Source organism: Anolis carolinensis, chromosome 3, assembly GCF_035594765.1.
Source record: "Anolis carolinensis isolate JA03-04 chromosome 3, rAnoCar3.1.pri, whole genome shotgun sequence".
Lineage (NCBI taxonomy): Eukaryota > Metazoa > Chordata > Lepidosauria > Squamata > Dactyloidae > Anolis > Anolis carolinensis.
Genome location: NC_085843.1, coordinates 95,012,088 through 95,038,289, shown reverse-complemented (window position 1 = coordinate 95,038,289; position 26,202 = coordinate 95,012,088). Strand labels below are relative to the sequence as shown.

Below are 26,202 nucleotides of genomic sequence, written 5' to 3'. Positions count from 1 at the left end.
ATCATGGTACTTTTGCATAGATATTTTAGTTTCTCCACCTAGGTAGATGACAGAATTGTATTTATGGTTGATCGATATTATTAATTATTATAATACTTCTGTTTTATATTGGTTTTTTTGTTTTTATTTTGTTATATTGTAAATTGTATGTACAGTAAAGTCTCACTTATCCAACATAAACGGGCCAGCAGAACATTGGATAAGCGAATATGTTGGATAACAAGGAGAGATTAAGGAAAAGCCTATTAAACATTAAATTAGGTTATGATTTTACAAATTAAGCACCAAAACATCATGTTATACAACAAATTTGACAGAAAAAGTACTTCAGTGCGCAGTAATGTTATGTTGTAATTACTGTATTTACAAAATTAGCACGAAAATATGTTATATTGAAAACATTGACTACAAAAAATGCGTTGGATAATCCAGAATGTTGGATAAGCGAGACTCTACTGTATGTTGTTTTTACCTGATCATGTAGTTCGGGCTTTGCCCCATGTAAGCCGCCCCGAGTCCCCTTGAGGAGTTGGTGGTGGGGTATAAATAAAGTTTTTTAAAAATTATGATGATGATGATGATGATGATTATTATTATTATTAATTGGTGCATTCTGTAATTAAGAAAATATTTTCAGTGAGCTATAAAGGTACAGTATATAAATATAAGGATCATATAAAACTCTTTCCCACTGCTTACATACTTGTAAGATTGTTTTTCAGCCATAAAAGAGAAAGACAAGCTTGAAAAGGAAATTAAAACTAAACTTCTAATGTGTTCCAGTGGTTTGAACAAGTAAATCGAATAATCTAAATAAGGCACACTGTATGTATTCTTCCTGTCTCTGAACTTATTGCTGCTGGAGGGCAATTCGCTGTGGTAAGGCATTAAAAGAGGCCTTTCCTGTTTTGGCACACTATTAGTGGAATAATCTCTTTTTCTTCGTGTACTCTGTGAATGCACACTAATGGAGAAGCTGCGCCTGCGCAGGTTCCGACGGAAACTCTTCCAAGCTGAAGTTCAAATTTTGGCGGTAACCACGCCCCCCTTCCCAAGGGGCATATAAGGCAGCCCCAGGCGCCCTCTCTCCAGTTCCTTTTTTTCCGCCGCAAGGTTCACTTCGGACTCTTCGCATGTCTACTACTCGTTTCAAGCGCTGCACGCAGTGTGCTGCTAAAATTCCTGATTCGGACGGCCACGCCAAGTGCCTCTTCTGTCTTGGCGAGGCTCATGTGGTCGGTACCTGCCGTTTCTGCCTAGCTCTCACAGCTCAGGCCAGAAAAAACAGAGCCGCTAGGCTTAGAGCGGCGCTCTACGAAAGATCTCTCGCGCCAGAACCGACTCCGTCGACGTCGGGTGCGTCGTCGTCTTCAGCTCTGAGAGCGATGTCGGCGCCACCAGCCAAGCCTCCGACAACTAAAGCTTCCTCGGTCTCGTCCAGGGCGTCCAGGACTTCCAGGGCTGCTAAACCGGCCAAACCGCCGTGTACCGTGACGACGGCTACTGTATCGACCCGCTCCGGGAAGGTGGGGCCTTCCTCGATGTCGAGCTCTCTGGCTTCGGTGACCTCGATCCGCTCTCGTATCGGCTCCCCGCCTTCCTCCTCTGCTATTAAGATAGCCTTTAAGAGGGCTCACGAGGAATCTCGTCGAGCGCAATCTGACTCAGCTGTGGTTCCCCCCACACCTGGCAAGTCCTTGAGGGTTGCATCCAAGCAACCGCCGACAAAAAAACGGCTGACTCAGCGCTCCTCCTCCTTGGCCTCCTCAAGGAGAGACCTGCTATCCTCCTCGGCAACCTCCTCGAGAAGGTCTTCTCCTATTGTGCCAGCCCAGAGGCCTAGAGATGTTTCTCAATCTCCGTTGCACCCCCTATCCGACGGGGAGCTGCAGGACTCACCCCACCACTCTACCCAAACGGTGGTCAGGGTGCCGGTACCGGAGCCGCCTGCGCCGCCTCACTCTTCGCGCCAACAGCTCTTCCCTCCCACCTCGACACCGGAGCGTGGTAGACAAACGGCTCGCCTGGCTCAGGCGGCCCAGGCCTCAGCCTCTAAGGATCCTCGGCTCCCGGCACTCTCTTCTCGCGAGGCCATGCCTCCCCCCGAGACTGTGCTTTCTTCTCCCCCTCAGTCCCCCCAAGGGCCTGAGGAGGAAGATGCTGACATTGACCGCCCAGACTCTGTTCTCTCTGCTTCGGTAGTCTCTCTCGGTCTCGACCTCTCTCCTCCTCACGATGCGTATGAGGCAGACCCGCCTTCTCCTACTGACAATATTCGTGCTTTCTCTGATCAAATGGTCAGAATGGCCGACGCCCTGGGTTTGGAGATCAAACAGACTTCCAAAGCAGTGTCTGATCCAGTTTTCAAAAGGGTGCAGGCCCAAGCTCCGCCGGCCACGCTACTCCCTTTCCTGCCTTATCTCTTGGATGTTATCCAGGCCTCCTGGAAAACCCCTTCCTCCATTCCTCCAACCTCGAAGAGGATCGAGACTTGGTACCGTACCGACGATGATACCATGGAGTGGCTGAAACACCACCCCGACCCCAACTCCCTGGTCGTCAAGGCCTCTCAATCCTCAGGCCGTCAGTCGAACACTCCGGCCGACAGAGAAGGGAAGCGCTTCGACGCTGTGGGTCGAAAACTTTACTCTGGAGCCCTTTTGCTTTGCCGGATGGCAAACTATGCAGCCTGCATGGGCGCCTACCAGCAAATTATCTGGGAGAAGGCACAGCCCTTCTTCACTAAGCTGTCGGACGAAGACCGCTCCGTCCTTACTACCCTCCAACAGGAAGCTGACTCGCTTGCCCACCATCAAATACAAATGGTGAAGCATACGGGCGATACAGCGGGCAAGATGATTGCTCACGCGATATCCATCCGTCGTCACGCCTGGCTGAGGTCTTCAGGTCTCTCCTCATCTTCCAGACAGGTCATTGAGGACCTTCCCTTTGATGCACTCGGACTATTTAACTCCGGTACCGATGACAAGCTCAAGTCTAATCATGACTTTAAAATTCTTGCGTCTAAATGTGGCGACCAACCGCAACCACAGCGCACCCGCTGGTTCCCTCACCGCTTCCGCCGCTTCCCGCCACAATCTTTCCGGCACCATTCTTTCAAGCGGCCCTCGGGCTCGAACAATCAAAGCCATCACCAACCTCGTCGGGGACCTCATCCGCAAAAGCAACGCGGTCGAACCACCCCCGCTCCTCCGCAGGCCAACCGGCGTGCCTGACGCCATCCCCTACCAAAGCTCCTCGTCCGCTACCGATGTAGAGCCCACGCTACCTCGACCCTCCTGTGCCTTCGCCGACCGCCTGGCCCCCTTTTACAGTCGGTGGGAATCCATTACTTCAGATGCATGGGTTCTTCGCATTGTCCAAGACGGCTACGCCTTAGAGTTCACAGAGCTCCCACCTACAGGTCGCATTCTCTCTTCAACTCCTTCTCCAGAGATACTGGCCGAAATCGATGCCTTACTGGCCAAAGGGGCCATCCGTCCCTCCCCTCCCGAACTGGATCCTCTAAGTTTCTTCTCCAGATACTTTACAGTCCCGAAAAGGGGGGGCGGGCTACGCCCCATTCTGGACCTAAGGGCCCTCAATATATTCATTCGCCCTTCCAAATTCAGGATGGTCTCTATTGCCTCTATCCTCCCGATGCTGCAGCGGGGAGACTACTTTGCCTCCATAGACTTACGAGACGCCTACTTCCACGTGGCGATACGGGAGGCTCACAGACGGTTCCTCTGTTTCAAAGTTCTCGACCAAACCTACCAATTTACCGTTTTACCCTTCGGTCTTGTCACGGCTCCAAGGGTCTTTACCAAGGTCGTCGCCGCCGTAGCGGCCCACCTCAGACTACATGGCATCACGGTCTTTCCTTATCTGGACGACTGGCTTCTGGTCGGGCCCGACCCTGTTCTTCTCGAAAGCCACGTCTCCTTCACGCTGCGTCTTCTAAAATCTCTCGGCCTCCAACTCAACACCGAGAAGTCAAATCTCTCCCCGTCGACCCAAATCCGGTTCATCGGAGCCCTCTTCGACTCCGTCACAGAGACTGTTTCACTACCGCTCGACAGATTCCTAGCTCTCCGCCACCAGATCGCCCTATGTCGATCCGCCCGGAGGGTCAGAGCCCGTGCCATTCAAGTCCTTCTAGGCCACATGGCCTCCACGGTTCTCACGACCCCCTTTGCCAGGCTGCATCTTCGGGTCCTACAAAGGTGGTTTATAGACACTTTCAAGCCGTTCTACCACCACAACTCCAAGTACTCGTCGGTACCGTCGATCGTCCGCCAGTCCCTTTCATGGTGGACGTCTCACCGGAGCGTGTGCAGGGGCCTTCCATTTCATCCAACCCTGCCTTCGCTAACCATAACCACGGACTCCTCCACCTACGCTTGGGGAGCCCACATGAGCGGTCTAACGGTCCAAGATCTTTGGTCCCCATCCGAGAGGGCCAACCACATAAACTTCCTCGAGCTTCTCGCCATTCTCAAAGCCCTGAAAGCTTTCTCCCGCCTCATCTGTCACAAGTCCATCCTCATTCAATCGGACAATCTGGTAGCAGTATTCTACATCAACAAACAGGGCGGTACGGGCTCGAGGAAGTTGATGCACCTCTCCTCCCGTCTCTGGTTTTGGTGCATAGCCCACGACGTACAGGTCTCCGCGATTCACCTTCCGGGTGCCCAAAACGACTTGGCGGATGCCCTCAGCAGGATGACATCTTCCTCTCACGAGTGGAAGCTCGATCCCGAGATCCTCGACAATCTGTTCCTACACTGGGGACGGCCTACTCTGGATCTCTTCGCGTCTCCCCAGAACGCTCAGCTACCCCGCTACGGAGCGAGACTTCCCCCGAACTCCTTCCCCGGCTGCCTAGGGGACGCCTTTCTGCTGGACTGGTCAGCGGAGATGCTTTATCTTTTTCCACCGATTCCCCTCATACCGAAGGTTCTCGAAAGACTCCTCTCGATCTCGGTCACAGCGATTCTCATAGCTCCGGCCTGGCCCCGCCAACCATGGTATCCAGCCCTTCTTCGTCTCTCCAGAGGAACGTTTCGCCCTCTACCTCCTTCGCCGCACCTTCTCTCGAGAGAGGACGGCCAAATTCTTCACCCGGACCTTCCTTCCCTTCATCTCACTGCATGGAGGATTCTTACCTAGCCTCCCTTCCGCAGAACCTGCAAGATGTTCTTCGAGCAGCCCATAAGCCGTCTACTACCAAGGCTTATACCTACAAACTCTCTCGCTTTCACGCCTTCCTTCGATCCCGTAACGTCGACACCTTTCCAACCTCGGTATCGGTGGTCCTCGACTTCCTTATGACCCTCGTCGAGAAGAAACTCTCTCTCGCTTCTATTAAGGCTTATCTCGCAGCTCTTTCCTGGTCTTTTCAACGCCACGGTCAGCCATCTCTCTTCTCTCACCACTTGATTAAAACATTTCTCCGAGGCTACAACAACATCTGCCCACCGTCGCTACCACCTACGCCGGGCTGGAACCTCGAACTTGTACTTTCTCAACTCACTTCTGTTCCCTTCGAACCGCTTGCCTCGACCGATCTCCGATTGCTTTCGTGGAAGCTGGCCTTTCTAGTGGCAATCACGTCGGCACGACGGCCATCCGAGCTTGCTGCTCTCAGGGTCGATGAGCCTTACCTACGTTTCCACCATGACCGCGCTGTTCTTCGCCCGGACATTACCTTTCTCCCTAAGGTGGTATCAGCTTTCCACCTCAATCAGGACATTGTCCTACCAGCTTTCTTCCTTAACCCCTCCTCTCCTCTCGAGCAAAAACTGCACCTTCTCGACGTTCGCAGGGCACTCCTCTTCTACAGGGACCGTACCAAGGACATCCGTAAGACTCAAAGACTCTTTGTCGCCTATGCCCCGGACAAGTTGGGTAACCCCATCTCTTCCCAAAGGTTGTCCCATTGGATTGCGCAGGCCATTGAGTTGGCCTACGAACTAGCCAAGCGCCCTCCTCCTCCATCCATCCGTCCGAGGTCGACTAGAGGCCTCTCGGCTTCGACCGCCTTCCTTAGAGGTATTCCGCTTGACTCCATATGTAAAGCGGCAATCTGGTCGAACCCTCTTACATTTGTCTCTCACTACAGGCTAGACAATAAAGCCCTAAAGGACTCGGCCTTCGCAAGATCAGTACTCTCATCTTGCCTATCCTGACTATACTCACCCGCAGGTGACTCTCTATACCTCTCCTTCAAGTTATGGGCCAGTTTTTCTCCCCATACCTACCTCTGGGGATATGTTTTTCCCCTGATTCTATTGAGCAGTTGCTCTGTTGCTTTGTAACGCCTTATTGACCCTGGCGGGTATGTCAAAGGGCATGTTGTTTTTCCCCTCTCCCCCTGGGAGAGCGTTTATATGCACTATACGCAATTGCGTGTTTCTATTATGTTTATTGAGTATTTTCTATATGTTATGTTTTTCTCTTCTACTATGCTCATGTTGGCATTGCACTGGTCCTTTCGGACAACTTTTTGCACTGGTCTCTTGGGACTGTTATCTCAATGTGTCCTAATAAACTTATGTTTGGACATTCACTGGTTGTCGAGTTTGCCTTGTCCCACCATCCGGGACCTTAGCGTGTCAGTCTCCATTAGTGTGCATTCACAGAGTACACGAAGAAAAAGGACAGGTTGCTTACCTGTAACCATGTTTCTTCGAGTGTACTCTGTGAATTCACACAAACCCGCCCTTCCTTCCCCTCTGGCAAACCTCTCCCTTTCTCGTTGCCTTGGCGGCGTAGGAACTGGAGAGAGGGCGCCTGGGGCTGCCTTATATGCCCCTTGGGAAGGGGGGTGTGGTTACCGCCAAAATTTGAACTTCAGCTTGGAAGAGTTTCCGTCGGAACCTGCGCAGGCGCAGCTTCTCCATTAGTGTGAATTCACAGAGTACACTCGAAGAAACATGGTTACAGGTAAGCAACCTGTCCTTCTTAGATGCCCTATGAAGACCAACACTGGTTTCATTCCAGAGCCAATTGTTTTTAGTAGAATCTTGATTTAATTGATTTAATCCCATTTTACACATATGCTTGGTTTTAAAGTGTCTTGACTGCTTTTATTGGATTTGAAGTGTCTTGCTTTCACTTGTAAATTGTTAAATATGTTTTAATCTGTTTAAATTGTTTTTACTGTTTTAAATATGTTATTTTCATTTCATTTTATTTTGCCCTGAGATCCCATAACATAGAGCAAAATATAAATATGTTAATGAATCAAATAATGAACTCTTTATCACCATGCTGTCCTTATTAAGACCTTCTACCTCTATAGTGCATCTATTTATGGATTTTTAGATTGACAGCAAAATTCTTAGTACTATAGTGTTATATTGTATAGCAGCTAAGAGCATTATAGGTAAATGAATATGAGGCTGTGTAAAGAGATACATAATTTTAGTGAGGAGTCCGCATCACACTTAGATTAGTCATATCTTTGAAATGAATTCAGGAGAAACATTCTGTTTTGTTCTTCAGCAGAACTCAAAATTTTATGCTGCTCATTGACTGGCCTTTGTGTCAGTTATAAATCCCATGTCTCTGGAGCCGTATTATGTAAGGATAAAACCATTGTGTTTTAAATGTATCAAATTCAAGATAGCAAGATTTACCAACAGAATGCTTGATCAGATAGATATGCTCAGTTCTTGGGGATGGCAACCCCAAAGCAGGCAACTTTGTGAGAAGGGATGATGAAAAAGATTTAAAAAGCACTAAGATTCCAAGGTTTTTTGTACTGGTAAGTAAAAAACGTTTGACAGAAAATCAACTCCAAAACCCTGTGTTGAGTTATACAAGTCAGTGCTGGAATAGGGACCCAGCATCAGGCAGAGGTGAGAAGCTTCCACTCTATTACCCCACTACTGTATTGTCCAAACTGGGGAAAGAAAGGCCTTTTTTCCTCCTCCCTCACCATTTTTTCTTACCTGAGAACATTCAGCAGCAATCGAGGGGGGGGGGGTAAAAATGTGGTATGCCCTCCATTTTGAGTACTTTAGATGTGAAGCAAAATAGCTGCAGCAATTTTTAATAAGGACATACTGCATATGCCTCTCTCTGGTGAGACTGGTATGAATTTTTTAAAGTCTGTCTTCCCCAAATGCCGGAAGAGATGAAAAAAAAAGGTAAGGAAGGAGGTAAATATGACTTTTTCTGTTTTAGGCAATGGATGGGGTAATGGGGTGGAAGCACTTCTCACTTCTGCCTCTTTTTTTAAAGATCAGCAGTGTACTCACCTTGTTATAACCTGTCAAATAAACAGGTTTCCTCTTTTTCTTCAGCTCTTCCTAAGTATGTTCCCTCTATACATTTTTTAAAGAGGAAAAGTTACATGTCCCCAAAGTTTTACCCTTGACTTGATTTATCCATAGATCATAATAAAATTAATAATTTTTGCCCCCAAACCTGTCTTCAACCTATATGTGAGTATATATGGTATGTTCGTAAAGTGGGAAGAAAGCAGGAAAAACTGCTTCAACTGATTCTTTTCACAGGTTTATCTATATAGAACTTTATGTAACAATAGCAGTACTGGAGGTTGCAAATAAAAATACTTTTTATTATACTTTGAAACTACATTTCTGTTTTCAGATCTCATTACTTTGGAAAAGCTTCAACCTGATTTTTGCTAATCAATAATCTATTTTCTTTATATAGACCACCTAATGTATTATGTATTATGTTTTTTTCTAAATACACCATGTGAGTTCCACTTGGATCAATAATTAAACTATATCATTCTGTTCTTTTTTAGTGCTAACTATAAAAAAGATTGGCTTGGTTTTATTGTGAAATCTAAGAAAACAGCTCCCCTTCGTTGCTCTTTGAACACTCTTTTTTGTATTCATAATGTAAAGTAAATAAATGTGTTGTCAGCTGTTAACAATAGTGGTGTCTAATTTTAAATATCAGTTAATCTTTAGTTTTCAATTGTTCCATTCAGTAAGTCACAGCTTCAATAATTGCATTGGATTTTATATAAACAGAAGTTAATAGTTAACCAGTATATTTAATCTTAAATATGCTGCTATGGAATAAGGAGCTGTGTAGGCTGTATTGCTTATTTCACAGTCACCATTTACATAAAATTGAAAACTATAGTTTAAAAAATCCCATAATGTTGTTTAGTATCTTCATTTTCACAAACCTATCTCTTCCACTTTTACATGTGACCTCTCTGTCTTTAATATTCAGAATTATTTATGGATTATATCTGAGCTAGCATTTTGACTGAGTTAGCATTTCAATAATACATCCACAGCACAGTTTGTAATCACAAGTAGAATTGCATTGGCAAGTTACATTTGAAAGTAATAGCAAATAATACAAGAGCAAGCATAATGTTGTTTGTATCTCTGAAAATAAAAGGAGAATTAGAGGTCAATCTTTCAAAGTCACAAGCAAGTGTTCAGATTCACTTTGACTTAATCCAAGTATAACTTTAAGACTATATACATAACATCAAGGTTTTCCTTCTAGAAGAAGGCAGTGATCTGCAATGTCTTTACACCTTTATGGCCACTTCTGCACTGCCCTATAGGATCTGACCCCAGATTTATCAAGTTTATCCCAGATTATCTGATTGTGGAGATTCATATAATCCCGTTTAAAGCAGATAACCTGGGATTAGATCCTGGGATATAAGGACAGTGTAGAAGGGGCCTAACCTAACTGTCAACATGAGTCTCGTGGTATACTTTTACTGTATATAATTGCTTTTGGCAGTTACTATTCTTTTTTCCTCTATATCGTAATACTGCCATCTTTTTATTTTATTAAAATTATGGTGGCAAAACATCATACAGTAGCATTCTTTAAAATATATGTGTTACATGTTTCAAGAGGTCAATATGTGTTGGATTAACAGTATTGGAATTTGGCTAACTTTCTGGCGTAGTTGTATTGTACATCCTGAAGGGATGTGGTGGCAGTGACATTTCTTCCTTCATGTTAAGGACTGGTGGAAAGTATCTGGCTCCACTGCCTGAACTAGTCAGTTCCAAGAAAAGGGAAGTACAAATGAAAGGGCTTAGGGCGAAATAACAAAGAACGTAAGAAGGCAGCGGGACAAGAAAAACGGAAGAAATTGATGGAAATGAGTGGTTCAAATGACCATGAAAGATAGAGAAGATCAGAAAGAAGATTGGAGATAGAATAGGCCGATGAGAAAGGCTAAACTTCAAATAATGATTTCAGATAGGCAGATCTTCAGGTACAGTTCTATAATCTGCCTTTAATACATCTTGATGGTGCTGAAATAATTATACAATGTGAATGAATACTTTAAAGCAGTAATTTCAAATATAGATGTTATAGTTATGGCAGCAGTGTTTCATACCTCTTTCTCTCTCTCCAGCTTTTTAGATATCTTAATTAAAGTCAGGAACAGACACAATGATGTTGTTCCTACCATGGCTCAAGGAGTGATTGAATACAAGGAAAAGTATGGCTTTGACCCCTTTGTAAGCAGTAACATCCAGTATTTTCTAGATAGGTTCTACACCAACCGCATCTCATTTCGCATGCTTATTAATCAGCACAGTAAGTATTGGTTTTGTTTCATCTTGGACTGGGAACTAAAGTTCATGCTTACAAAGTAGTAGATCTGGTCAGTTGTTGGATTATTGAATTTATGATGTTCGATGTTTTTATATATTTGTGTATTAATTTTGGAATGTAATTTTATGCTATGTATTGTGTTTTTAGGGCTTGATCCCCATATAAGCCTCCCCAAGTTCCTTCGGGGAGATGGGGCGGGATATAAGGATAATGCTGTTGTTGTTGTTGTCGTTGTCGTCATTAGAAAAGGCATTGATATGGGTTTAGCTGCATGCATAACTAATACTAATATATGCATGGGAAGAAGGTTTCGATATAAGTTTTTCCTCCCTGTTTTGATCCATTTTGCCAACTTTTGTAACAGATTTAATCTACACTTTATTCAAGGTATTCTTACAGGCTGGTCTTTCCCTATCCCCCATAATCTTCACAGCACTTGTAGGAATTAATTTAGATTTTGGAACTCATCCCATGGAAGGGGGGAACAGGCGATATACTATTGTCCGTTCAACAGTAATCCCGTGTTCTGAGCTATCACATGGGCAAGTGTAGTCCCTGCCCATGCCACTCTCTTTTGTTTTTTTTAATTATAGAAGAGAAAGTCAGAAATCTAGGTCTAATAAAGGGGAAAATACAGCTATGGTAAATGGGTAATATATCTGAATGTCGCAATTCCTGAAGAATACATTATTTTTTAAAATTACCATAAAGGTTTCATGCAAGAGGATTAATGTTGAGAAAAGGAACATTGAGGCACATTTTGAGACCGCCCATAGGAATGCCCACACTAATGATGTCACTATAACAATCTAACATGAGAGAATCTGACAGTTCCCACCCCACATTCAAATAAGCCAGTCAGTCAGTAGCCTTTATTTTGGTCAACAAACCATTGGCTAGAGTCAAGTGACAGTACAATGATGAAATACAACATTTGAGTAGTTTATGACATTGCATTTGGCTTATAGTTAATAACAAGTATCTCCATTCTCTATTGGTTATTTGACTATCTTTATAATCTAAAACAAAAACTGATTACCGATTAGTAAAACATCACCTAGATACTCTTTGTTGCACTCTGAACACTTACAGATTTTTCATGAAGCACTTGCGGCTTTTTGCTGCTGAAAAGAGAAATTTGGCTACCTGCTCTGTTACCCTTTTGTCAAGATCAGACAGTAAATAACTGCAGTACCAATTTAGGGTTCTTCCTGGCCATTTGGTGAGTAGAGGGAATATTCATTCAAATAAGCACTTTTAGCCGTTTCTGCCTGAATTGGTAGCTCTGAAGACAATTGCTCCCTAACTCTAAATTCTCAGTTTCTACACACTTTAACAACAGTTTAAAAACGGAGTCCCACAGGGAATCGCCAGAAGTAGTCTTGCATAGTATAATGGGATCTGTGAGACCTAGCCCTCCCAGATCTAGCACTAGGTACTACATGATTCAGGTCCTATTTTAATGTTGTTCATTAAATACTGTTTTGTAGCAGGTAAACTCAGAATTTGGAAAATGTTAAAGGGTGACAGAACATTTTGAGATTGTATTTGGCAAAGGGGAAAGGTGGTGTCAGACCATGGGAAATTGTTTTGTTGTGCCAAATAGACTTCTCTAGATCCTTTTTCTTTTAGCAACTTGGGAGGGACAGAGGGTAGGGAGGAATGTGGGAATAAAGTTTCCATATAAAATAACAGGGCAATAGGACAGTAGGAATAAAAGGCTACATTTTGGTTTCAGCCGTTATTTTGTGGCAAAATCAAGAGAAAGGCACTTAGCTTGGCAAGAAGTAATTGTTGTAGCCACTGCACTGCAAGCAGTGCGTTCAGGGTGTCTCTAAGAGCTGAGTGCCAGCAAATTCTAGAAAGAACCAGTCACATGAGTGGCATTTGACTTATATGCTGCCCATCAGTTAAGGAATTCTTGTCTGCATTGTTTTGTCAACGTGACTGTACTAACTTTGTATTCCTCCAACCACGCCATCAAACCAAAGGTAGCATTTTTACTGCTGTTGAAGTGGTATCCTTAATATTTTCCATGTTATCACAGGCTTGATTTTACAGTTGGAATTATTCTGCACAAATCATGACTCTTGCCCATTTAATGTGTTCACAACAAATAGTTTGCTTATATTTTGCCAGGTGTAAACTATCTCTAAGGAACAAACCTAATTCTTACTAAGTCATTGCTGGTTGGTTTTCTCTCATACTCATTTTGAGAGTGTTGCAAGAAGTAGGGTTTGCAGGTCATGAACAGAGTTGGTCCATGAAGTTGGTTACCAACAGATGACATAGAAATAAGCATTAATTAGGCATGGAACTGCTGTGGAGTGATGGACCATGACTAGCTGTTTATCTTGAGAACAGATTATTGATTTTATGTGTTTTATCAAGTCAGATATACATAAAGACTGTTCTGTCTCAAAGACTAATATATATTCCTACTTGAGTCTGATGATAAAGGCATAAGTATTGCTTAGTGCTTGTAATAATTGATAGTTTGCCATTGACATTTCAGATTTTATATTTTATTTATACTTAAATACTTTACTTTACTCAATTGGAGTGACCTCTACTTCTACAGTGATCATGAATTTCCTTTACCTGATCTCTCAGTAGGGCTCACTCCCAGATAAGTACATTTATTCTTCCAGTTGCCTTAAGCAATAGCACACTATCAAATTAGTTATTTTTAGATAGACCATTGTGATTTTACAGTATGCCCTAAAGTTGAGCCAAACCACCTCTCTCACCCTGTATCCCCTCTCTAGCTCAGGGTGTGTTTAGGATGTTTTTGCGTAAGGATTTGAAAAGCCAAGATTTCTGCCTTAGCAGTCAGTTTTCGTTATTGTTTACTGTTTGAAAAGGAACACTGCTTCATTTACCTGTTTGTCCTTGTAGCACTGCTTTTTGGTGGAGTCACTAATCCTGCTCATCCCAAACATATTGGGAGTATTGATCCTACATGTAATGTGGCTGATGTGGTAGAAGGTAAGATTGCTTTAAACTTCAAATATAAGCGTCTTTCTATTAATCAGCTTATTTTTCTACAGCAAATGTGTCTCCCTCTTCTCTTATTAGCTTTACATCTGCACTTAAACCCAAAACTTGGAAGTCATGTTTAGTAATGGTGTAGCCGTAACCGTAAAGCACAGAATCATGGAAAGTGTGAGAGGAAACCAGAGAATGAGAGAAGGCGCATCCATTCCCTGGCTGATTCTTAACTTTCAAGTTCTGGTTTGAATGAAGTGTGAATTTCTTCTTTGTGGAACATTAGAACTTGTGCAAAACCCATTGGCTTGGATGTTGAGAAGTTATCTTTCTCTCTCTTTCCACTCCTATCAATTCTTGCTTTTATAGGACTCTGAGTGCTCCTTCTTTGCTTTCTTTTTCATTAAGTTTAAAAAATCTGAATACTGTACATTTAACTTTACTAGATGCTTCATCCATTGTTTTGGATTTTTCCCTACAAAGGGAAGCTAAGCGCAGTAGTTCTCATACAGATAGCAGATGCTGTAGTATGCTGACATTTATTGTCACTAGATGGCGGTATAGCATAGTTTGCAGAAAATAGAATCTTTAAGGCTACTTACTATGGCTTTTTATTTTTATTTGCTCCAATGTTATATTTTGATATGAATCAAGAAACTTAATGATTTTTATTTTAAATGCAGTGTTGGTTTTCATTATATGTTAATAGGAAGCTTGGCTGTAAAGCCAGCTTGTTCAAATAGAGGTTACCTATGCTTTTGGATTGTGAAGGATACATAAACTGTTTTTACACACAGTTTTAAAAAATAATACTGTGAGCTACTGTTGGAATAAATCAATTTGGTAGGCCAGATAACAATTAATACTTTTGGTAAGATCCAGATCTGGAAAAAAACCCTCCCTTACATTTGGTGATTGTGTCACACATTTTTGTTTGTTATTTAAGGCATAGCATATTTTTATACTAAACTTGTCAAATGTGTGAAATCAAGATTTAGATTATAAATGTTTAAGTTAAAAAATAAATGGAGAAGCCCCCATTTTGCAGAAATTGTTTTTTGTTGCGTTGTGGGCAAACAAAAGGAAACAGCTTTAAGAAATCCAATGGTGGATGTTACCTCTTACCTTTTCCTTGATTCTAACAGGCAGTATCTAGACACAAGAAATATAATGTAATTGGAGCTTCCAAAACTTATGAAGTACTTTTGGCCTTTCATATCCACTGATTCTCTATCCACAGATTCAACCATCAATAGTTTGGAAATATTCCTCTATTTAAAAAAAACAATGTTCCTTATATACAATGGCAAAAATCAAGCTTTGTTTTTTTTAAAAAAAAAATATTGATATATATAGTGAGACTTGAGCATTCATGGATTTTGGTATCCATGAGAAGGCCTTTAACCAAAGCCCAACAGATAAAAAGGGTTCATCATATACAAAAGACATACATCATTCATTCAGTTTGTTTTTTCCCTCCTAGATGCCTTTGCAACTGCTAAGATGTTGTGTGAACAGTATTATCAGGCTGCACCTGATTTGGAAATTGAAGAATTCAATGGTAATCATGAAATTTATTTATTTTCAGCACTGCTTTGTGAATTTGAAGGAACTGGATTTTTTATCAATTAAAAATTATGTGAAATGAATACACTTTCTCTGCTTCCCAGCTTTTGTTTTCTTGGTCACAGTTAACAACTGAATGGTTTTATTATGAATTTAATTAATAAACTATCTAGAACAAAAGAGGTTTTAGGAAATGTTGGTAGACTTCTTAAATGTCTCTCAAGGGACAGGATCCAAAGAGTATTGGAGACAATGAAAGGATTGAATGTATCCAGTGGAATATTTTACATTTTCATTTGAGTGGAAGTTCCTTTACCATATTGCACATTGCTTTTCAAGCTTTCATTTGCTGCAAAAGAGATTTACCATACCACATGGGGAACTGCAGTTCAAAAACAGAAGTGTAAAGCTCCATTGTGAGATTGGAACTAGTTAAGGCGTTTTCTTGGGTCACTGAATCTACTGTCATGTAGAGAACCTTTCGAGTCCATGATTTCCTCACAGACCAAGCATTGTACCCAGTCAAGCATGATATCAATGTATTTATTTTACAGATGGAGGCCAGACACACTAGGATATGTTTTTATATTTGTTCATGCTAGACTTCTTGGAGATGGTGGTATAAATCCAAGTGCTTGTTCCAACTAGAGTAAATCCGTTAAATCATTTGGGTTTACATAAATGTTGAGCTACTACTCTGTGGATTTGCTGTAGTTAGGACTACCAATTGGATTCATTCATGTCTGTCTAGATGATTTGGTTTACATTCATGTGATACAGTTGTGAATTCCATATTTTTTTAAAATGTTAGGCAATGGAAAGGATATGATTTGTTGAGTTAAGCTTTATTTGTGGTAAATTTCCAGTACATTAAATGGGTGAAGCAAGGGTATTTCATTTAGTTTTCAGTAACTAATTGTTTCATTCATTTTTTTTCTAGCTAAAGCACCAGGCAAGCCTATTCAAGTAGTCTATGTGCCCTCACATCTGTTTCATATGCTTTTTGAATTGTTCAAGGTAAGCAGAATAATAATTATGGTTAGGGAAGCTGATTAGTTTTGTTTGGCTTTTCATTGAATGCACTATAAAAATCATGCAATAAGGCTTAGTCTTAAAAATTACTGTCTACATGTTTTCTGTGAAATTTTGCCCATGATCTGTGAGGTGCATGTGTGGTTTCTATTTAGAAAAATAACATATTCTTTCTTTTGCTCCCCACAGTTTTATAGCTAGCCTATATATTTGGCTAAATCTATAAATGAAGTACAGTAGAGTCTCACTTATCCAACATAAACAGGCTGGCAGAATGTTGGATAAGCGAATATGTTGGATAATAAGGAGGCATTAAGGAAAAGCCTATTAAACATCAAATTAGGTTATGGTTTTACAAATTAAGCACCAAAACATCATGTTAGACAACAAATTTGACAGAAAAAGTAGTTCAATACACAGTAATGCTATGTAGTAATTACTGTATTTATGAATTTAGCACCAAAATATCACTATATATTGAAAACATTGACTACAAAAATGCGTTGGATAATCCAGAATGTTGGATAAGCGAGTGTTGGATAAGTGAGACTGTCAAGGACAGAACGCCACAAGATAAGATATAACAAAGTTTATTGGAGTTACAGAACCAAAAATGCCCGTAAAAGACGGGCTAGGCAAACATTGGCCTTAAAAGTAAAAAGACACAAGGAAAACGTTCAAAAGATAAACCGGAGTTTAATCCGGGTTAAACCAAAAAAGCTTACTTCAGCCTGGGACTAAAACAAACAAAAGCTGGTGAACAAAAGGTTCAAAGGAATACAAAAAACTGGCAGCAGATGCTTCTCTGCTGCCAAAAGCTATGTTTGAGTAACTAAGAGGTTACTCCTCCACACAGCAAGCAATTTCCAGATACAAATGCAGCATTCAAGGGCAGAACCGGTCAGCGAAGTTCCAATCCGGTCCGAAGGTCGTAAGGCAGGTACAGACGTTTGTAGTTCACCAGGTCCAACGATAATCACAGGAAGGAGAGTCCGAGGCCGTAGTCAGTCAGTCAGTCAGTCAGTCCAGAATAAACAGATGGCGTCCGTCAAGAAGACGACGGAGGTCCAAGCTATTAAGATTAAGCACAGGTTGCACAACAAAAGTCCACACAGTTCCTCCCGCCGTCTATGCCCAGTGTCCTTGGTAACTTACGTAGTCAGCAAACGAATCACACCCGTCTTCAGGAATTTCCCACACAGAGCCCAAGCGTTCGTCCAGATTACCTTGCCCAACGCAATTAGCCATTGCTTCCAACCCCATTTTATGCCAGTTTACAGCTCCTCATCACTATCAGCTGTTACCCTAATTCCAGGCGTTTCCTCATCACTTTCCTCATCAGAACTGGAACACCTTTGACTACGCCCCACAGCATCCCCAGCTGTGGATCCCGTCCCATCCCTCCAGCTTGTCCACGGGTCTAATCCTGAAGGTCCCCAATCGCCTTCCATACTATCATTGCCAGTGGCACCCAAATCCTCCCTCACACGAGTCCATTCCATGTCATCCTCCTCTGAGCTAACCATCTCTTCCTCCATTCTCTCAGTAAAGCCCTCAAAGGAATCCTCGTCAGATGGTTCTGCAAATAAGTCCCGCAGCCGCTTCCTTTCTCGCTCCTCGAGAGTATCTGACTCCCGAGGAGTCTTACGACCACGTCTCCCAGTATCGGAGCCATAAGGCTCAACCATAACAGAGACTCTACTGTACTTGATGAATTTCTTCTCCTTTCTGTTGAAGAGAGTAACCTTCTCAAGTCTCCTCTATCTAATTTTTTGTCTGTTTATAATGTGTAGTTTATTTCCTGAAGTATATGTCTATTTTGGTTTGTAGTTTCTTAGCTCTATGTACTTTAGGCAATGGGAGGGGCTGCAGACCATGTGATTGGTCCAGTGACTGTTTGGAATGCAGTTGATGCTTGAGTCTGTTTGTGTACAGAAGGCAATGTTAGAAGTTAGATGACAGTTGAGACTTGAGCTGTTTGAGTACAGAAGCCAGTGTAGGGAAGTTAGAAGTCAGTTGAGGCTTGGGTTCCTTGGAAGTAGACTGTTATAAAAGAGAGCTGTACAAAACAATATAGTTTTGAGGAGACTGTTAAAGACTATAAGTTAAAGATGCAAACTGAAACGTTTTAAAGCTTAACTTGACAAGAAATGTACTTGTATATTTAAATACATGAAGTTGAGTAAAACAAACATGTTATTTTAAAGAAGTCTACTTGAATCTTTGTCTGCTGAGAGCATCGAATAGAAACAAGATCTTTATGCGCCCAGTGATCTTCCATTATGCAATAAACTAAAGGAACACTCCTGAAACTCTGTTACCCAATAGATTATTGGGGGTCATAACCCCCAAAAGATTATGATCCCAACAGGTCATAATCCAATCAATACTTTCATATAGAAGGTGAAGATTTGAAAAGTTGTACTAGAAACAGTTATACAGATTATGTCTTTAATAGCAGAGTCATAGGTTTTTGATAATAAATTGTGTATTTAAATAAAATTTAATTTTAAATACTGTGTTATTGGCAACATATAATGTATATAATGTTTTTATAGTGAAATTGTCTATTGGTTAGTTTTTCTATAGCACAGTTTGTTTCTTTTAAAGTAAGTTTTACAATCTATTTATTTATTTACTTCATTTATATCACGTCCTTCTCACCCCAAAAGGGACTCAGAGTGGCCTTACAAAATAGGAAGCAATTTGATGCCAAAACATACATACAGTAAAATAAACAGTTACATTAAAACCAGAAACATTAAACAACACAATTTTAAACCAGTTATTAAAATCACGCCATCCAAAATAATGGTTCAAAGCTATTCCATTTGTCATTCCATTATTCCTTATTTTCTTATTGCACTAAAAACTTGCTATCCAAAAGCTTGGTCCCATTAGCACATTTCTTCCTGAAGGTCAGGGGGGAGGGGGCTGCTCTAATTTCACTAGGGAGGGAGTTCTACAGCCAAGGGGCCACCACTGAGAAGGCCCTGTCTCTTGTCCCCACCAGCTGCACCTACGAAGGAGGTGGGACCAAGAGCAGGGCTTCCCCAGAAGATCTTAATCTCCAAGATGGATCATAGAGAGAGATACGTTCAGGCAGGTAAGCTGGGCCGGAACTGTTTAGGGCTTTATAGGCTAACGCCAGCACTTTAAATTTTGCTTGGTAGCAGACTGGCAGCCAGTGGAGCTGATGTAACTGGGGTTGTGTGCTCCCTGTATGCTGCCCCAGTGAGGAATCTGGCTGACGTCTGTTGGACCACTTAAAACTTCCGAACAGTCTTCAAAGGCAACCCCATGTAGAGCACGTTGCAGTAGTCTATTCTAGATGTAACGAGCATAGAACACCGTGGCCAAGACTGGCTTCTCAAGATATGGGTGCAGCTGGCGCACAGGTTTTAATCAACACCTGATATTGGGCAAACTATTTTATTTCAGATATTTTCATGTCATGGAAATAATTTCATAAAAGTAATTACTTCTTACATTCATCAGACATAAAATATTCAGTTAAAAACATGTTATAGAGCAGTTGCAAAATTCTGTGGGAACTTTGCTGTACAACATACCGTATATACTCAAAGATAAGCCGAGTTTTCCAGCCCTTTTTTTAAGCTGAAAAAACCTCCCTCGGCTTATAATGGGGTCAAGATCAAGGCTGGCAATGGAGCCTGCAGGCTATTGCTTGCAGTATATGATATATTTCTCTCTTACCCTCCCTTATCAGTGTGTTTTCTTTTGCAAAGCCTCCCTCTCTCTTAATCAAAGGAATGTTTTGAAGAGGGAAAGACACCCTTGCAAGTCAGGAAAAAGAAAAATATATATTCATTAATCTTATGAAAGCATTTCCCCCTGAAATATTTGTTAAACTCTGCTACAGATATATAGACGTTAACCCCTTGCAAGCTTTTGCAATCCTTTATGTACCTATATATCTCTATCTATCTATCTACATTAATTTTATATGTGAATTTTCCCCTCGTATGTTTACAGGTCTTTGCAAATCCTATATACATATAGATCCATGTACCTGTATATTTGTAGCCGTACATATACATTATTTTTATATATGAATTTACCCTCATATGTTTGCAAGTCTCTGCAAATCCTATATAGATATAATTATCTATATAAAGAGAGATGTCTGGATAGATATGAATATATTCTTACCTACCGATATATGGGGCTTGCAAATATTACAGGGGGGAAATGAACTCACAAATATATATATATATATAGGGCTTGCAAATATTGTAGGGAAATGCACACACACACACACAGAGGATTTGCAAACGTTTTGGGGGAAATGCATATGTGAAATAGTAAAGTTGTGATGCCTCATGGGCCTTGTAGTCCTGTTCCTAGTACTATTGTGGCAGATGAAGATGAAAACATGGGGTTTTCGCCGGTTCAACAAGAGCTGGAGTCTCTTCACCTGCCGGATGTTGATGTTTGCCCTCAAGAATTCAGTAAAACAGGCCTTGGGCAGAACTCCCCTCCGTTTCCCAGGAAGGAATCTTATTCTAGAGACAGGGGAGTTAGAGAGGCCCAACGGAGGAGTTCACGGATTGCTGCCAAACAACAGACTGATTAGGCCTGCTTTCCTTGGGAAATTCTAAGGAGTCTTGCATCTGGACAGAGTTGGGTTTCGCTTCTTGTTCTCTAGGGAAAGAGACTTGTTGGCGGGAAAACGAGACCCAATATAGGTGTTTGGCGCGGGAGATTCTTTGCGGAGTCAATTGATCACCTTCAGGAGAGAGATCGTGCATGGACTTCGTAACCCCAGTTCCTTGCTTCCCGCATCAAGCTTCAAGCCTTTGCCTTGCCTTGCTGTTTAACCACAGACCCTGCTCCATGCTTCACGTTTTGTCTTGTTTCCAGTCACGGACCTAGCCAAGAACCAAGTTTATTTCCAGCCTTGTTGTCAAGCTTCATTGGACTTTAAGACTCTGACATTTCCCCACACTATTGCTTGGCAAAAGTGTGTGTTTCGGTCAAGTGGATTAAAACTTTGAACTCTAATATCATCTATTGGACAATACATTTTTGGACTATATTTGACCTCAATTGAAAGGTCTGCTCCTGAACTATATTCTTCACTTGTTTTTATTGCTTTTAAATATTACCTTAATAAAGATATTAGATAGAGATTGGCCTCCGTGTATGGTTATTGGTGCCCAGCAGCCAGGGGTCTGACAGTTTAACTCCGCCAACACAGCACCAAATAACCTAAGGCCAATATGTCAACACCAGGAGCCGGAGCGGCCACCCCAGCTCAACCAGTCAGTTTCACCATTTCTCAAGATGAATTTAATCGGATCCGGGACACACTCCGAGAACAGGAGGGGGAGATACGGGGCTTGAAGGAACGAGGAGCCCGTCTCCCTGCCCTAGCACTGCCAACCAAGTTTTCTGGAGAAGCCTCCAAGGTTCATGTCTTCCGTCGCCAATGCCAGGCGTACTTAGAAGCCCGTCAAGCCGAGTTTGCCCAAGAAGACGTCAAGGTGGCGAGGATTTTCAGTCTCCTAGATGGGCCTGCGGCCACTTGGGCGACGGCATTGTACAACGCGGGTTCCACGCACCTAAACACCGCGCAGCAATTCTTGAACCACCTACGGAAAACCTGGGGGATCGAGGACGACGAAGAGGCGGCCGGCCATAAACTCCGACGCCTCTTCCGAGGGGACAGACCGTTGTCCCGATACATAGCCGAGTTCCGGGTGCTGGCTCAAAACACCGGCTGGAATGATATAGCGCTCAGAGGGCAGTTTCGTGAGGGCCTCAACATCGAGATGCAGGAAGAAATTTCTAAGGTGGACCCCCCTGGGACTCTTGAAAGGCTCATCGCCCAGTGTTTACGGGCTGAAATCTTGCTTGCCAACAAGAAACAGTGGCTCCGGGGCCAGAGTGGAAGAGCCGGAATAAAGCCTCCCACTTCTACCAGCGTCCAGCCTCGTCCAGTATGGAGACCTCCACCACCAGCCCCTAACCCCATGGGAGGCGAGGAGGAGCCGATGCAGTTAGGCAACGTGCTCCTCAGGCTAGATGTTGCTGAAAAGGCCCGCCGCCAACGTTTGAATCTGTGTTGGTACTGCGGAAATGGGGGCCACTTCGCCAGAGAATGTCCAGCCAAAAAGAAGCCCGCCGCCCGTCTGGCGGCGGCGTCCTCCGCGGAGGCGGAGGCTGCCGAGGCGGCTGGAACAAAGCCGGCGGGGGAAGCCAGCGACCGGGCGTAGAAGGGCTCGCCAACCCGGTCAAAAACTCCACTCAAGAGCCGCAAACAGGGGTCCTATTTCTCCTGGTGGTCACGCTGTGGTCAGTGAAAAAAGGACCCGTCATGATCCATGCCATGATAGACTCAGGGGCAACAAACAACTTCATCGATAGGGACTATGCTGATTCTCTGGGACTACAATATCATGATTTCAAGAACGCCCGGGTGGTGCAAGCCATAGACGGCCGACCCCTGAAGACAGGTCCAGTAAGCCAATGGACCGAGCCCACCAGAATGTGGATAAGAGAACACATGGAAGAAATCTCCTTCTTCGTTACCGAGGTTCCCCATTTCCCCGTGATTTTGGGCATCCCATGGCTGACACTCCACGACCCAAACATCTCCTGGACCAACAGAGAACTGCAGTTCGCCTCAAGGTTTTGCCAAAATCATTGTCTAGTAGCCAAGGTCTGCCATGCCACAGACGCAGAACCCATCATCACCTTGCCCAAGAAATACTCGGACTTTTGGGATGTTTTCAATGAAAAGGAAGCCGAGAAACTACCCCCACATAGACCCTATGACTGTGCCATTGACCTGGTGGAGGGGGCCCCAATTCCGCGAGGACATCTCTACTCCCTGACTGAACCAGAGCAAGAAGCTCTCAGGGAGTTTATAGAGACAAACCTTCGCAAGGGGTTCATCAGACCCTCTCAATCCCCAGCCGCTTCCCCAGTGATGTTTGTGAAAAAGAAGTCAGGGGACCTACGCTTGGTTGTGGACTATTGGGCACTGAACAACATCACAAAGCGGAACCGCTACCCACTGCCATTGATCTCAGACCTATTGGACCAACTCCGAGGGGCCAAGGTTTACACCAAACTGGATCTTCGCGGGGCTTACAATCTAGTTCGCATAAGAGAAGGGGACGAATGGAAAACCGCCTTCCAGACCAAATTCGGATTATACGAGTCCCTAGTCATGAATTTCGGATTATCCGGAGCCCCCGCAACTTTCCAGCATTTTGTCAACGATATTTTCCAAGATTATCTAGATCGGTTCTTGATCATATATTTGGACGACTTTTTGGTGTTCTCGAAATCACAAACGGAACACGATCAGCACGTCAGAATGGTGCTACAACGATTGCGGGATCATGGACTATATGCCAAGTTAGAAAAATGCGCCTTTGATTTGCAAGAGGTAGACTTCCTGGGATACCGCGTCTCACCACTAGGACTATCCATGGACCCGGCAAAGGTTTCGGCCGTATTAGAATGGCGGGCGCCAACTAACAAAAAGGAAGTTCAACGCTTCTTGGGGTTTGCCAACTACTACCGCAAGTTCATCCCAGACTTCGCTCGCTGGTCTGACCCAATCACCAGCTGCATCCGAGGGAAACAACCTTTCCGCTGGACTGAACAAGCTGAGCAAGGGTTCTACCAGCTAAAGCAGTTATTCACGACCCAGCCAATTCTACAGCACCCTGATCCTAAAACCCCTTTTGTTGTGCAGGCTGACGCCTCCGATGTGGCAATTGGGGCTGTGCTCATGCAACCAGTGGGAGAACATCTCCATCCTTGTGCCTATTACTCACGACAACTAACAGCCCCAGAGAGAAATTATACCATTTGGGAAAAAGAACTCTTAGCCATAAAGGCAGCCTTTGAAAATTGGAGGCATTGGCTAGAAGGGGCCAAATTTCCCATTGAAGTCCATACTGACCATCGAAATTTGGAGCATCTAAGGACCGCACGGAAGCTAAACCAAAGGCAGCAGCGCTGGGCTTTGTTCTTTGAACGTTTTGACTTCCGGATCCATTATGTGACTCCGGCTCAGACCAAGCAAGCAGATGCCCTGTCACGGAAACCAGAATATGCAGCAGGGCGCAAGGACACCTCAGAATCACGATTGCTGCAACCCGAGAACTTTGCCACGCTCACAGTGGGAAACACCAAATCCACTTCAATTGAGCCAGCTCCTCCTAACCCAGAATCCCTTTTCACCCAAGATATTAGGGCCAGTCAACAGACAGATGCCTGGGCTCAAGAACAGATTCAAGTGTATGGTTATTTAAAACCATACACTTGATCCTGCGAGATTTCTGGTGGCCCAAGATCCACAAGGATGTAGAGAATTATGTCAATTCCTGCCCTGTATGCCAGCGTTCCAAGACACGAAGGGAGAAGCCGTTAGGGCTACTACATCCCCTTCCCACACCTTCTCGCCCATGGGAGATAATCTCAGCGGATTTTATCACTGATCTACCACCCTCCCTTGGATTTACCACGATTCTAGTAGTGGTGGACCTTTTCACAAAGTTGGCTCATTTTATTCCCTGCGATGGCCTTCCCACGGCCAAAGAGACTGCAGATTTATTCCTTCAGCATGTATTTCGACTACATGGATTGCCCAAGAGTTTAGTCACTGACCGCGGATCTCAATTCACCTCTCGTTTTTGGAAAGTCCTACAAAAACTATTGGGCATAGACTCTCGTTTATCTTCAGCTCACCATCCCCAAACAGATGGACAAACCGAGCGCACCAATGCCACTCTGGAACAATACCTTCGCTGTTATGTAAACTACCAACAGGACAATTGGGCTTCACTATTGCCTCTATCAGAGTTTACTTACAACAATGGTGTCCAGAATTCAACTAAAGAAACCCCGTTCTTTGCAAACTACGGTTTCCATCCTCGTTTCTTTCCTTCTGTCATAGAGACCTCAGAAGTCTCTGCAGCGGAGGATTGGCTGCAGGAACTCACAGCAGTACAAGAACTCTTGCACCAGCAACTGGATCAAGCCAAGGAGGACTACAAACGCCACGCTGACAGCCATCGCCAGCCTGGTCCCGAGATCAAGGTAGGAGATCGGGTTCTGTTGTTCACTCGTTTTTTGCCCTCCCACCGTCCCTGCCGGAAGTTAGATGCCCGTTTCATTGGTCCCTACCCAGTGGTGGCGCAACTTAACCCCGTGACTTTCAAACTCCAACTTCCGCGCTCCATGCGCATTCATCCGGTGTTCCACCGTTCCCTGCTCCTTCCGGCGGATGGTGTTCGCCCCGACGCGAACCGGCCGCCCCCGGCCCCTGTTCTAGTGGACGGAGAGGAGGAGTTCGAGGTTCAGGACATTTTGGATTCTCGCTTCCATCGCCGCCGCCTTCAGTATCTCATTGACTGGGTGGGTTTTGGCCCCGAAGAACGCTCCTGGGAAGACGCTTCCACGGTCCATGCCCCCGACTTAGTCCGCCGCTTCCATCAGGCCTACCCTTCCAAGCCGCGGCCCCGCGACTCTCGGGGACGGGCCCTGAATGAGGGGGGCCTTGGGAGAGGGGATAGTGTGATGCCTCATGGGCCTTGTAGTCCTGTTCCTAGTACTTTTGTGGCAGATGAAGATGAAAACATGGGGTTTTCGCCGGTTCAACAAGAGCTGGAGTCTCTTCACCTGCCGGATGTTGATGTTTGCCCTCAAGAATTCAGTAAAACAGGCCTTGGGCAGAACTCCCTCCGTTTCCCAGGAAGGAATCTTATTCTAGAGACAGGGGAGTTAGAGAGGCTCTAGGGAAAGAGACTTGTTGGCGGGAAAACGAGACCCAATATAGGTGTTTGGCGCGGGAGATTCTTTGCGGAGTCAATTGATCACCTTCAGGAGAGAGATCGTGTGTGGACTTCGTAACCCCAGTTCCTTGCTTCCCGGATCAAGCTTCAAGCCTTTGCCTTGCCTTGCTGTTTAACCACGGACCCTGCTCCATGCTTCACGTTTTGTCTTGTTTCCAGTCACGGACCTAGCCAAGAACCAAGTTTATTT

The 26,202-nt window shown here is 43.8% G+C and overlaps 1 protein-coding gene across 1 annotated transcript in view; it reads left to right on the top strand.

Annotated features, from left to right (window-relative positions):
• pdk3 (pyruvate dehydrogenase kinase 3) overlaps positions 1-26,202 on the top strand; it is an 80,996-nt gene that overhangs the window by 40,332 nt on the left and 14,462 nt on the right. The window contains exons 4-7 of the mRNA XM_003218846.4: positions 10,388-10,572; positions 13,489-13,578; positions 15,062-15,139; positions 16,085-16,161. Of these exons, the coding sequence (XP_003218894.1) occupies positions 10,388-10,572; positions 13,489-13,578; positions 15,062-15,139; positions 16,085-16,161 (430 nt within the window). The remainder of the gene's footprint in view (positions 1-10,387; positions 10,573-13,488; positions 13,579-15,061; positions 15,140-16,084; positions 16,162-26,202) is intronic.